The sequence below is a fragment of the Coffea arabica genome, chromosome 8e (assembly GCF_036785885.1).
Source record: "Coffea arabica cultivar ET-39 chromosome 8e, Coffea Arabica ET-39 HiFi, whole genome shotgun sequence".
In the NCBI taxonomy this organism is placed as follows: domain Eukaryota; kingdom Viridiplantae; phylum Streptophyta; class Magnoliopsida; order Gentianales; family Rubiaceae; genus Coffea; species Coffea arabica.
The window spans coordinates 49747862-49762282 of NC_092324.1; the positions used below are offsets into that span (position 1 = coordinate 49747862).

The 14421-nt window shown below is 35.9% G+C and overlaps 1 protein-coding gene across 2 annotated transcripts; it reads left to right on the forward strand.

Annotated features, from left to right (window-relative positions):
• Positions 1-423: 423 nt before the first annotated feature.
• Positions 424-13146, forward strand: LOC113704983 (SNARE-interacting protein KEULE). Of its 2 annotated transcripts, XM_072061477.1 has the most exons (21): positions 424-634; positions 2861-2919; positions 3302-3383; positions 4581-4659; positions 5110-5160; positions 5307-5403; positions 5507-5539; positions 5893-6018; positions 6100-6291; positions 6394-6477; positions 6555-6650; positions 6727-6803; positions 7949-8045; positions 9612-9737; positions 9817-9912; positions 10508-10627; positions 10717-10794; positions 11057-11253; positions 11592-11682; positions 11824-11913; positions 12679-13146. In XM_072061477.1, the coding sequence occupies exons 1-21, from the start codon at positions 562-564 to the stop codon at positions 12751-12753; spliced, it is 2019 nt and encodes a 672-aa protein (XP_071917578.1). In that variant the 5' UTR covers positions 424-561; the 3' UTR covers positions 12754-13146. The 2 variants fall into 2 exon arrangements, with proteins under 2 accessions (XP_071917578.1, XP_071917579.1); XM_072061478.1 differs by lacking the exon at positions 2861-2919 and having other exon boundaries at positions 496-634.
• Positions 13147-14421: the final 1275 nt, after the last annotated feature.

The window sequence follows — 14421 nt, forward strand, 5'->3', positions numbered from 1 at the left end:
TTAAAAAAATTAGAGATCATAAATTCAATTTTTCTTATTTTCCTCTTCGCTTCTTAAATAGGATCTTATCCTACTTTGAGAAAAAAAAAAAGTTGCCAAATAGAGCAATTTAGAACTCTCAAACCAAAATTAGAAAATCAAATCTGCCGGAAAAGATGGGATTGAGATGTATAATTTCAAATAAGTTACTTATCACGGAAAGGTTAGTCAAACAATCCAAAGTCCAAAGCCCCGATAAGGGCATGACAGTGATTTCAACTTGTGACCATCCGTCCGCGGCTCTGCGGTCCGACCCGGTTCCGACTGCCGGATATTGAATTAGTCACCCAGCAAGCAAGAGGCAAGAAATTATCCGTAGCGTTCGGGTCACGAAATATTCAACTGTCGGGCGTGAATAGTCAACCCGTAAAGCCCCCCATATAATTACCTTTCGGGACCCCTCCATTTCTTCCCCAACGCTGCCGTTCTGTCGCTAAACCACTCCGGATTTCGATCAAACCGATCTCCGATCGATCGTTTTTTGTCGGTTTGATAAAAGAAAACTGGAGAGCTGAATTCATCATGTCGATGTCTGATTCCGATACGTCGTCGCAGGGCGGCGAGTACAAAAATTTACGACAAATTAGCCGGGAAAGTAAGTTTCTTAACTTAATGGTGTTTAATTTAGTTGAAGTATGGTTGATTCGAGGTTTGAGGATGATGTTTTATCTGTATAAAGTTGGTGATCGAATTTTGACGGATTTACTTATTCAGCAACGGTTAATTTTACTGAGCAATGTGAAATGTGATTTTGTTCGCTTTCTTTTTGTTCTTTCTCATTCTCTCAGTATATGCTTATTTAATTTGTAGTGGAGAAAAAAGGAAATGTTAATTAAGTAACAATATTTGTTGTGAGTAATGAAGCTAATGGTTAATTACCTTGAATGAATTGTAGCTGAGAATAGAAATTGATGCCTTTATGAGTGCTCACTGTTAAGTCCAGTACGCTAGAAGTGTTTTGGGCAATAGACTAGTCTACGGGATAAATTTCCTAACCTGAGAATTGGATCGCTGATAGGGAGGGTCGATCATTGAGTTATCTTGCTACCCTGGACAATTGAGTACAGCCCATAAAAAATGTTTTCACTCATGATAGAGAACAGCAGGAGGGCGCATGCCGAAAAGTTTGATTATCTGTTGAAAGGTGGGAACTTGTATTTGTTACTAGTAGATTTGTCATGTAGTAATTGAGAAGACTTCTGATGTCACTTTTTCAAGAAGATTCATGCCCTATTGTATTGTGGACGTGTATTCAATTCTGAGAGACGCCTCGTAGCTTGTGGTTTGCTTCACTTTGAGATGAGCTGATTTTTTGGAGATGCATAGTATTTACTAAAATTTGGATCTGTAGACGTATAATCATGAAGTGAATTGTCAAAATATAATTCTTGATTTTCCTAGCAGATAAATTGGTTGGTCCAGTTCATTCAATTTGAGAAAAGGGAAAAATGTTTTGTCAGCGTATGTTTATATTAACTCACTAACCTCAATAGCATGTCTATGATGTGTTCGGTTATTTCAAATTGAATTTCAATTTATGGTGAAAAGTTGGATAAGGAATCATTTCATGTAGATAAAGCTTTTGATTATCTTGAATTTAGGCTTCATTTGTGGGTAGCCAAGACGTTTGTTAGATATTCTAAAGTTTTTTTGTTAGATATTCTTGACTTGCAATTATTGAAATGCTTAGATGTCGTCGATATGTATTATGACATTATCTATAACTTCAGCTTTATGTTTAATTTTATTTCATACTCTTCTCTTGCCAATTGGTTTTGCATCATCGCCTAGTCCATGTTTCTAGTCATCTTCTCGTCATGCATAACTGAAGCCAAGTCAAATTTGTATAGACAGTAACAAAAATTATCACTAAAAAAGAATGCCTAGGGTCAGGATGAAGACCATCCCTTGTATTAATTTAAAGTGAAATTCACTGTACATTAACTAGAATTTGCATCTGCACTTTAATGTACTTTAAAATTCATAGTAATTTACTCCTTATGCTGTTGGTTAGAGTTTCACTGTAGCTAAAATTACTGGAGTATGTTTGAGAAGAGTCATATTTGTCATGAGCATCCATTTTGACATGATAAACTAGTTCTGGTCCATGTATTTGCTCTACAGGTTCATCTTGTACTAGATTCCCACTAGTTTTTCTTAAAATATTTTATGCACAAGGTGCATTTTCAGTGACTTAGGCTGGTTTGGCCCCTGCTGTAGGGTGGATGGGAATATGGGTTTAATATGACCCTCAGTGTATGGTTTTTAGTACAAAGAATAATTCCAAACATACATGTCTAAAAGCCTATGACCCCCATTTGTTGGTTAGGGATGCAACAGCATAGGACTTGAAGCATGGGAACAAATCCTAACGCTGATAGATATATGGAAGTTATGGAACAAAATTGATGTGCTATAGTCTTCAGTTCTGTGGTCCAAGTTTTTCACTAGACGTTGCTCCTCAAATGGATGGCTTATTTGTTGTCTATTCTTGTCCCTTGGTTAAAAAAATTCCGCATGGCTGTACAAATTCCTTCTGATACCCTAATTCTTGGTACTCTGTGCTGTTTATGATGAAGAAATATGATTAATAATCCTTTCTATTATCTTTTGCAGATTGAGCTACCTGAACGTGTTACTTTCCTCATGTTTGTCATGTATATAACACATAATAGTTATATCTTTTTTGTGATAAAGTTAGTCTTTGTTTAGTCTTTGTGCAATCACAACTGTTTACTGATTGTGGTATTGCATCCTTATACACATAGCAAGGGAAGTAGTTCTTTGATCTTTTTCATATAGTCCTTTGTACCTTTTGCAGGATTGTTATATGAAATGCTTCGATCTACAAAAACAGGAGATTCTAAATCAACCTGGAAGGTGTGAACAACTTGAATTTATGTTTAGTCACCATTTGGTGCTACTGTTGCTACATTATTAGCTTTCTCAATTTGGTAATGAGTTCTTACATAATAGAATTTGTTGTTTTTACTTAATTCCTTGGGTTAAACTTTCCACCATTATTTTTTTTTTTGGGTGATAAGAATGATTTTGCTGCCAAACTATTTTGCTTAAAGTATAATACCAGTGTTATTGTTTTTTTTTTTATTAATGTGAAGCTTAATATGTTTCTATAGCTCAAATTTAGTTTCTTGACCTTTTCTTGTCATCCTTTGGTTTTCCTCTTTTGGTTCTTATTCTGTTTCTGTGTCTGTCTTCGTTCTGTTTAATTACTGTCTCTTTTTTACTGCCATATGTATAGGTGCTTGTCATGGACAAAGTGACTGTCAAAATAATGTCATGCGCATGCAAGATGGCGGACATTACGGAGGAAGGAGTTTCATGTAAGTTTAGAAGGCTGGTCTTCCAGAATGTTTATTTTGCTCGCCATTTTCTTATTCTGATGTGTGACATGGCAGGATTTATATGCAACATTGTGCCCTTAATGCGTGTATTTTTTTCTATCAGATGAGCTTGTTTAATATATTTTTCTTATTAGATTCCATTAAATGTCAAAACTACAGCTTTCCATATCTGGTACTCAGTATTTTGCAGCGGTGACTACTCATTGCTCTTACTTCCTGTATCATTTAGATGATGGTTTTATATCAGAGATCATAAGCATGAAATTGTGACCAGTGAGAATATATGAAGAGAAAAGGGTTAAGGGACAGTTATGCTTATTCATTACAAAATTAAAGATATATTGAGAATAATAATTGGCTTTGTAATATGTGGGGTTAGATGTATTGTTGACATAAATATTGAGTTGGCCAAAGAATGTGTCAATTTAAGCACAAATTCTGGTTTATACATATTTTTTGGACCACAGTGGCTTGTCAGATTTGCTTGACCTATTATGGCTTAACTTTGGTCAATGACTTTTCTTCTGTAATTCTGGCTTTAGTATTGGGACCCTTGTTGTCTACATGGCATGTATGTAATATAAGGTTCCACCCAATTTTGTATGCATGGCCTCAGACTTCTCTCTGTATAAAGCATTTTGAGGCCCACTTTCAGGTGACTTGAGTTGAATAGCTTTTGCGACTGTATATTTCTCCAAAATTGGTGTTTTCTAGGAGAATCATGACAAAATAATTAAGTTTCCTTGACTTGCTGGGATTGAAATAATGTTAATGTGTACGCAAGAAGTTGCTATATCTGTTTCTGCAGTAAGACAGCAAAATATAGTTGAAATCCCTTTTATTTGTATGGAGAAGAGTCCACTTATTTCACAGCCAAAGTGGTAAGCCAAAAGTTTATTTCAAAGCTATAACCTGTTGTTAAATTGTCAAACACCTAGTACAATTGTGTTGTGCTTTCCTTTTTTTTTTTTGCTTTCTTTTCTTGTTGTTTGGTGGGGCTGGCTTACTTTTTCATGTTATTCAGATTACCTGGTGCAAAAATTTTGCTGTGCTCAAGTTTATCAAATAGCTTGAAAGCTTTGAAGGGCTAATTATGATTATGCATATTTGTGCTGTTTCATATGTTAACATGCTTAAGCTGATTTTGTGAACTTATAATGTCCATTTTGGCTTCAGTGGTGGAGGACATACACAGGCGACGGCAGCCTTTACCTACGATGGATGCTATATATTTTATTCAGCCAACCAAAGAAAAGTAATTTCCATTAACTTCTCAAACTTTTAGTTCGATATTTTTAAACAACCTAACTTGTCTAATCCTCTTGATGGTGTGTGATGTCATAGCGAATACTTTATAAGCTGGAAAGTGATCTAACTATACTTACCGTTTATGTGAAAGATTAGGTAGATATGCCCCTTTCTTTTCCATTGAATTGCTTGCTTAAACAAGAATTGCTTTTAAAGATTCCAATTTTTACCTGGATTCTTGAGTTTTATGGTTGTTTGATTCTGCCTTTGGTGTTTACTTTGAAAACTCACGCCAATTGATGATTTAGGGTCCTTTAATTCTGATTTAATCCGCTGCAGTGTTTCATACATCAGATTCTGTTTATCGAACATATGATATTTGTAACTTTTGATTTTGGTATTCAGGGCATAACAGCTATTCCTGCTGACTCATTTCTCCTTTTCTTTTGATGTGCAGTGTTGTCATCTTCTTGTCTGACATGGCCGGAAGATCGCCTTTGTATAAAAAGTACGTAGAGAACTTTATAGTTCATTTTTTGCCTACTTATTTTAGTTCTCTTCCACCTTCTAGGAAGAAAAATGAAAGAGGAGTTTCTGATAATCAGATTGTAACTTGCTTCTCTCTCTCTCTCCCTACCCTTATTTCCTTGTCAGGGCATTTGTATTCTTTAGTTCACCTGTGCCCAGAGAGTTGGTTAACCAGATAAAGAGGGATACAAGTGTTTTATCTCGCATTGGTGCTCTGAGAGAGGTTACACAATTCTAGTCACGAAATCTATTGTGAGATTCTGTTTGTTGTTTCTAAATATTTATATAGTCTGTTAAAATTGTCATTTTGGGCATGGAACCTGCAGATGAACTTGGAATACTTCACCATAGATAGCCAGGTATGTGATGTTGCATTACTTAATCATTTATAGTTGGTTTTAAATGAATTATTTCTTTTTAAATCTTAAACTTCATTTGAAATCTCTATAGTTTCAAATCGGATTTTAATGGCTGGAAAAAAATTAAAGTTTAAGAATTTTTTTGGATGATATGAATAGAAGTGGCTTAACTCCCTAAGATTAAGATGATAAATTATGAAAACCTATTTTATTAACTCTTCAGAATTATTATATACAAATAAAATAGCAAATGAATGAAACCTCTAGGACTAAAATGTAATGTTTTACCCTTGGCTACTCTGCTTTTATATAGTTTAAACTTTTGTGATTGTATAATTGCTGTCAATATCTAGGGTTTCATCACAGATAACGAGAGGGCTTTGGAGGAACTTTTTGGTGACGAAGAAAGTTCACGCAAAGTTGATGCATGTTTGAACGCAATGGGCACCAGCATTGCTACCGTTTTTGCTTCTCTGCGGGTAAGTAAATGAAAATTCTTCAATCATGATTAGTACTGCATACAACAATCATGAAGCATTCTTGATATTGATTTTCTACAGGAGTTTCCTTTTGTGCGCTACCGTGCAGCCAAATCTCTTGATCCTACTACAATGACAACATTCCGTGATCTAATTCCTACAAAGCTTGCTGCTGCCGTTTGGAATTGTCTTATGAAATACAAAGCTAACCTCCCAAATTACCCACAAACAGAAACATGTGAATTGCTTATTCTTGATAGATCAGTGGACCAGGTATTTTAGTTGCACCAATTGGTTAATCTTGTGGTTCAGTGCATAGATATATTTATACAATTTTGACATACCCTTTTTATTGTTTTTCAAATGATTGGATAGATTGCTCCTATTATACATGAATGGACATATGATGCCATGTGCCATGATCTATTAAATATGGAGGGTAATAAATATGTCCATGAGGTAAGTTTAAAGTCACATCCCTGTTGCTTTAAATACTTGGATGACTCAGCTGCCCACGTAATAATTACTCTGACTAGGTTCCAAGCAAAACTGGTGTTCCTGAGAAAAAAGAGGTCCTATTGGAGGATCATGATCCTATCTGGCTGGAGCTTCGTCATTCGCACATAGCAGATGTATGCGTGGTGCTTAATAATTTGATTGAGAACTGTTTTAGTTGGGATTCTCTCTGATCATGAACTTTATTGTCAGGCTAATGAACGGTTGCATGAGAAGATGACAAACTTTGTAACAAAGAACAAAGCTGCACAAATGCATCAAGGTTCAAGGTTTGTTTTTCTTTTTTATCATTAATGGCGTTCTGTTGATTATCCACTAGACTGATTGTGTGGGAAGTCTCGATTTTGGTTTCTTCTTTGCACTTATCCTATTTATCCATCATCCTTGTATCTAGACAACATTTATATTTCCTGTGCAAACAAGCTAAAAGTCAAATTGCACATGATTTTTATCTTTAAAGTGGTCAACTATTGTTCTGAGAGAGGATTTTTAATGTTTTGACTTCAGATTAAGGTCATTTTTGTGTTTCCATTAAAATAAGATACACTGGTTTACTTTTGTTCATTGAGGCTTGTGTTATGTAGATCTGGAAGACTTCTGCATGTGATTTAATTAATCAGCCTCCTCTATAGTGTGAGTTTGGGTCATTATCTTTATCCTTATAAGGCTCAACATTTTCTTCCTCAAATCAAGTTGGAATATCGAACATTTAGGTGTTTAAGTCATGATAACCCATGAATATTTCATTTATTTGTTTTTCTGATTGACTAGACCTTAAGAGTGTCAAGTGTTCGGTGACTAGTGTCTATCCATTGGGATGTGTGATTATACTACCCTTTTCTTGAACCACCTGTATAGTTCCTTCAAAACTCGTGTTGGAACTTAATCGTAATTTCATTTTGTCCATCCATGATTAACTTCTGTTTTCTTTACTTAATGAAGAAGCACATGACTTCTTTGGAAGTATGTTTCCTGGATGCTCTTTGTTAGCAATTTTAGTTAAGTGGACTTCTTGTGATTGAGTAATTAGCAGTAAGGCAAGATTGCTAATCCTTTTTAGGTAATTTGTTAGCATCAAATCCAGCGTGTTTCTGTTATCTTCTTTTGATAAACTTTTACCTTCTTGTTGTTGATGGAAGCCCAGGTTAACGTCAATCTATATTGAATTGTGTGCAAGTGTTTTCAATGGTCCAACAAGGGTATTTGTTTAATGTATTCTAATAAACCATTCAATGATATATAATAACCGTTGGATAGTGAGAAGCATAGAAGTGTAATGTTCAGTTGTTCTCCATAGAAATCATGAGGATATTAGTCACATGAAGTTTGGGAAGTTGATCATTTTGTGTCTGACTTTATGTTTGGCTTCTGGTTTCTATTTCCTTGTGATCACTGACACTTATTTCGTATATAGAGATGGTGGTGAATTGTCTACTCGTGAGTTGCAGAAGATGGTTCAAGCTTTGCCTCAATACAGTGAACAGATTGAAAAGCTTTCCCTTCATGTGGATGTGAGTGTCACATACCTGATCGTTATGTTGCAATTTTATTTATACTTTTGGGTTTTGGAAAATTCTATTTGTCATTTTTGTACTCAGGACAATTTATAAATGTTCCATACAGTTTTAGGGCCTATTTGGGGTTGTGGTGCTTTTGCTAAAAAAGTGCTTTTGGAGGATAAAAGCACTTTTAATGTGTGTGGTGAGCATAATTCCTTTCATTTAGGAGTAGAGCTTTTGGCTATTAAAGTGCTTTCAGCAGGAGCTCAAAATTGATGCTTCTAGAGCAACTTTTGTATTTCAAAAAATTAAAAAAAAATAACTTTAGCAATCTGATTATAAATTTTGAACTAAATGAAGAAGTAAATATGTTTTAGAAATTCAAAATGGCACATGCAAGTATGCACCCAAACAATGTGATTAAGCACTTTACAAGTACTTTGACCAAAAGCTCTACTAATTTAAATGCTTTTTAATAAGCTCGCATAACCCCAAACGGGCCCCTGAGTCTGTTACCCTTCTATTTTAAGAAGTACAACACTTATTGAATGTGAGCTACCTATTGCTTAGACATCTAAGACTAGTATTTCCTCTAGGTTCTGCTTCTCTTGTGAACCAGTTGTTTTCTACTACTTTGTTGTAAACCTTGAAGCAAAAGAACTTTTAAAGTTGTTTATGGGACAGCTTCTAGGTCTTCAATCTTGGGCTTCTTCAAATGACATCATGGCAGTTCTTATGTGAAATGTGTTCATTGATTATCTGAATGCCTTCAAGATTGCTGTAGTAGTGCATCCATATGCTTTATACCTGTATTCTATCAAAGTGTCTTTTGCTCTGTACCATTGCCTTTTGACTCGTTCTAAGTTTACGGAGTAATGTTTGAAAGCAGTTTACTTATCAGCCACCATCTTGAATGCTTATTTTCATAAGAGCTGACACTTCACAACTATTATGGTAAATATTGCTTCAATTCTATGCATAGCTTTTTGACAGATAAATTTTTCGTATGCAGCTTCTGATAAGGTCCAGCAATATGGAACAGGGCCAACAATTTGAGTCACAGTGTTGATATTTACTTCTCTTACATGCATATGCTGAATTTTGTTGAATGATAATGAATTGCTGCAAGAATGGAAATGAAAATAGCAGTAGAAATTGGTAGGAGAAAATCTTGCATCTCAATGAACTCAATTCTGAAAAGTTTGAAAATTTTAGAATCGTCTGTGCTTGTTGCGAACATATTCCTTTTGCAAGGCCATGCTATCATACTTCCGTGGGTAATAAGAATTAATAATTTCTGTTGCTGCATTCATTCTGTCCTGATGCATATGAGTTCCAATCGTGTGAAAGCACTACTGCAAGTTGAATGCCTTCTATATCTGCCTGATTGCTGTCCTTAGGAATAATTTATGCTCCTTGTATCTGCATTAACAAGTGGAGAGACCAAGTGAGAGCCTTGCATCTTTACAAACAGTTGATGATATACAAAATTATGGAGTATGATTCATGTATTGATCTGCATTTTTCAATTATAAGGTACTCTAAGAAATATGGTTTGACACTAGCCATTTTTTTCAGATTGCTGGAAAAATTAACAGAATTATAAGGGAATTGGGGCTAAAAGAAGTTGGGAAATTAGAGCAGGATCTTGTTTTTGGAGATGCTGGAACCAAGGATGTCATTGATTTCCTGAGAACAAACCAGGTTAGAACTATTTGAATTGTGAATTCTTCTCACTGTGATATGTATGTCTTTTAAGTTTCCTACCTTCCTCCTCCTGCAGGACGTTACACGTGAGAATAAGTTGCGCTTGCTGATGATTTATGCAGCTGTTCATCCTGAGAAGTTTGAGGGAGACAAAATTGCAAAACTAATGGAGGTTAGTTTTCTTGATTACTTTTAGAGAACCCATTTCTCATTCTTTATGAGCTTCTCAAAAATAGTAAATCATTCAAGACCTAGCTACCACATACACACATACATATACATATGTCATATATGTGTGTGTGCACGCACGCTTGTGCTTTCACATATATATATATATATGTATGTATATATATACTTGTATTTATATGTATGCATGTATATGTATATGTATTTTGCACGTAACTTTTAGTTTATTTGAGTTCTCCACAATTGTTGCGTTAACTGGTAAGCAGATTGCACCACTGCCTATTTCTTTACAAACAGAAGTATTAACTGAAATGAAGACTTCTTCTCCCTTTAAGAATCCCTGGGCAAAAAAGAAAGGGAAAAAAGGAGCTTGTTATCCACGGGTATTTGTGCATGTTTGCAACTCATACTGATCAAACATCACTTCAGATGTCAATGTGGACTGCTCAGCACATTCGCATTTTAATCTATTTCACATGTTGAAAATGTCATCTTTGTTATGACTTGGTCAAAATTTTGTGTTACATGCATCAAAACGTCATCTAATTTTAGCTGCTTTTACTGACCCTATATGCTTGTAGCTCGCTAGGTTGCCGCAAGAAGATATGAATGCTGTGTATAACATGAGATTGCTTGAGGGCGCAGCAGACAGCAAAAAAAGCTCTATTGTGCCTTTCTCCTTGAAGTTGGATGTACACAAGGTATAGTGAAATTGGTTCCCGAATTCTGACGCAGAATTAAATCAGACTGCCTAACAATAACTACTATTTCTTTTGCAAATTTGTTTCAGAAAAAACACGCTGCCAGAAAAGACCGTCCTGGTGAAGAAGTGGCTTGGCAACTATCACGTTTCTACCCTATGATAGAGGTACCTCTAATTTTAGTTGTTCAACCAAGATCAACCTATACGGTCTGGTAAAGCTTTGTCCATGCTATGGTCTTTATTGATCTTGGGTACTAGTTTGAGACCTTGATATCAGTAAATGGAATTTATCTTTTGACCTTTTAATGCTTCATTTGATGAGTTAGAGAAAGCTGTATAGTTGATTACAAACTCAAATAAGAAATAGCTGGTACTACACTACTTGGAAAGAACACAACGCCTTGCTGATGCTATTATCACCTTTCAGGTACTCATTGAAAAATTGAGCAAAGGTGAACTCGCAAAGAATGACTACCCATGTATGAATGACCCAAGTGCAACATTCCACGGGAACTCTAATTCTGCATCAGTAAGAACAGGGGAAATTCCAGCTGCACATTCAGTGAGATCAAGACGGACAGCAACATGGGCCCGCCCTCGAAACTCTGATGATGGCTATTCAAGGTATTCTTAAGCTCAAGTTGTTTTTTGTTTTTGTACTGTTTCCATACACATTGGCACCAAATGGCTAATAATACTGATCATAGGCTTGAAATACCTGCTTACTTTTTAAAGACCAGTCTATCTTCCTACTTCAACACAAGTAACATATTTTACTATTTCTTCTTGAATGCATTTTTAGTTGGCATTACTTCTTCACCCTGCTGATATAAGATAATGGATTAAAAACATTTGATGACTTTCCACCTTTAGAGTGTTGCTTTTATACATTTATTGATACCTTCCGTTGCAAATATTGGTTTTAATTTTAGAAAAAGTAGCTTATTCCTCCTTTCTTGTAGTGATTCAATTTTGAAGCATGCATCTAGCGATTTCAAGAGCATGGGTCAACGGATTTTCGTGTTTATAGTTGGTGGGGCAACTAGATCAGAGGTAAGCCTCTGTTTCTTTTTGTTTCATAAGGCTTTCCTAATCCTCAGGCTCATTTTATGCCATTATGCAAACTACTATTATATGATGTTATTCTTGTTACATTCGTTCTTATATTTATTGCAATGGCTATTCTTTTTCCAGCTGCGAGTTTGTCATAAATTAACCACAAAGCTAAAGAGGGAAATTATTCTTGGTTCATCTAGTCTCGATGACCCTCCACAATTTATTACGGTATGTGAATTATCCATCCTTGCTATTCTACCTCTATTTGTTTGTGCTTCTCCCCTTTGGTGTCTGTTGGAATTTCAACGTAAATGTGCATATCGTAAGATATTGCATTAGGTCCTTAGGACTTGGAAATACTGAGGGAATTATTTACTTCTTCTTGACATCTTCCATTATCCCGACCTTTTTTTTTTTTTGCGTCTGTATGAGGGAGGGAATTGTTGGTGGTCTGGACGAAGATTGAAAATGTGACTGCTTCTGAAATGTGATCATGATTGAAGTATTTCTTGGTGGTGTGGGCAGCTTGTTAAAGGATGAAAACATCTACCACCTCCCATGTTTCATCATTATTTGATGACTAAAATATGTTTAAACTTGATAACGTTTCTTGCTGTCTTGGTGTTTTTGAGATTTTGTTTTATTCTAAACTGATTCACTAGTTGGTGATGTATCGTCTAATTACTGCTGTTCATATGTGGCCATGGGACTCGTATAAATTAAGCACAAGCAATTTGTGGTCTTATTGAAGTTTTAGCTTCTACTTTGGAGACCTTTACAGACCTTAAACTGTAATAAGACATTTGGCAAAAAGAGTTTGAAACTGAGAGATTATATTCGATATTTTTTATTGGAAAGTGGAAAATGGAGAATGAGATTTCACAAATTAAACAGACATAGCCTCGAGTCTTTTTTCTAGTCTTACTTTTAGTATGCTGACTGCCTACTAGAATCCATATAAACTCAACAACTATGCTTATTTGTTATGGGCAGAAATTGAAGCTGTTGACCGCACAAGACTTATCGTTAGATGATCTTCAGATATCGTTAGATGATCTTCAGATATAGTCAGCATGAGGGGTACAAGGTGGTCAAACGATTTTTCCCATGCCTGCTCTTCGCTTGCTACAAATAGGTCATCCCTTGGTCGTCTTAAGTTTGCTATTGCAAATGTGTCGTGTATTATTTGGGCTGTGTCGTCCTCCTTCCCTTTGAATTGCTTTTTGGCTTGTGTTGTAACTTGTAAGTGATGATTTGAAGCCATGAAGCAATCGGCATGTATAAAATCACTCTCTTTCCATGGAAAAGACCACTTTTGACTTTCTAGGAAGCAATCAGTCCGTGTGTATAAATATCATTCATTTCATGCAAGGTCCCATTTTTTGTGTTGTCGAGTGTATTAGCTATTGAGAAGTCTCTCCTTGCTCTCTTTTTAAGGGTGATGGTTCTGTTCTTGCCAAATTCTTGTCTTTAATTTTCGTGACATTCCGTTGGCAACACATCACTTTGGATATAGTGATTACTAAATCGGCAAACATCTCTATCTTTCCGTATTGAACAACTTCCTTCGCATTGTAGAGCCCCAAACACAGTGACGCTATTTGGTCCGCCGAAATTCATGCAATTGCAGATTGACGCTCCGGCTGGCCTTCTGTTTTTTTTTTGGGTAAACAACAAAAAAGCCCCCTGTGGTTAAGCAATCATACATAAAAGTCCTCTGTGGTTTCATATCATACCAGTCGATACCCCGTGGTTTGAATTAACTTGAAAAGTGGACGGAAATCGGCAAAACAGACGGAGCTGAGTGAATAGACGAAAATACCCTTTTGATATAAGCGAAAATTGCAGAAGTAATTTTGCACTTTCATTCTATCGAAACCAACGAAGAGAGAGAGATAGAGCAGCCCCTTTTCTAGCCAATTTTCAGCAAAAATTTCGATTGTTATTTCAATCAAATATCAAGATCGACGGAGAATACGAGGAAGTGAAGATTTGCGGTAAAAAATCGAAGAAAAATGGGTTAGTATATCATCTCTCATCTATTTCGATTCGGGTTTTGGGGTATGTTGTACAAGAAAAATTGTTATTTACTGATTTCAGATTAAATTGGGAGGCCATTTTTTGAATCTATGTTCTGCATACACTTGGCTTATGTATTTACTAATTTTGTGGTGACTGAATGAAGTTCTTGGGTACCAGATTTTGGTTCCCTGAAATGGCAACCAAATTTTGTAGTTGTCGCGCCCCCCTCTCTGTTACTCTCCTCCTGGTTTTTCTTTTGCCGTCCCAGAACCTCTCTCTCGCTCCCCCTTACTCTCTAACCTTAGCCGTCAAAAACCTCTCCCCTAAAAGCTGCGTTTCTGTTCTATTTATATCAAACACATACTCTCAAACCCTCACCTGAAGGGTGAGGATGAGAGGGGAGGTTTGCTGGGCATCCTAGGGCCCTCCGATGGGCATGTGCAACTCAATGCAGCTTGCATGTAAAATTTTTTTTTTTTTTTAAGTAATTTGTTAAATAACCTGAAACCCGCTTGCGGGTTTCCCCCTTATGTAAAATGACTAAAAGCTGCGTTTCTGTTCTATTTATATTAAACACATACTCTCAAACCCTCACCTGAAGGGTGAGGATGAGAGGGGAGGTTTGCTGGGCATCCTAGGGCCCTCCGATGGGCATGTGCAACTCAACGCAGCTTGCATGTAAATTTTTTTTTTTTTTTAAGTAATTTGTTAAAT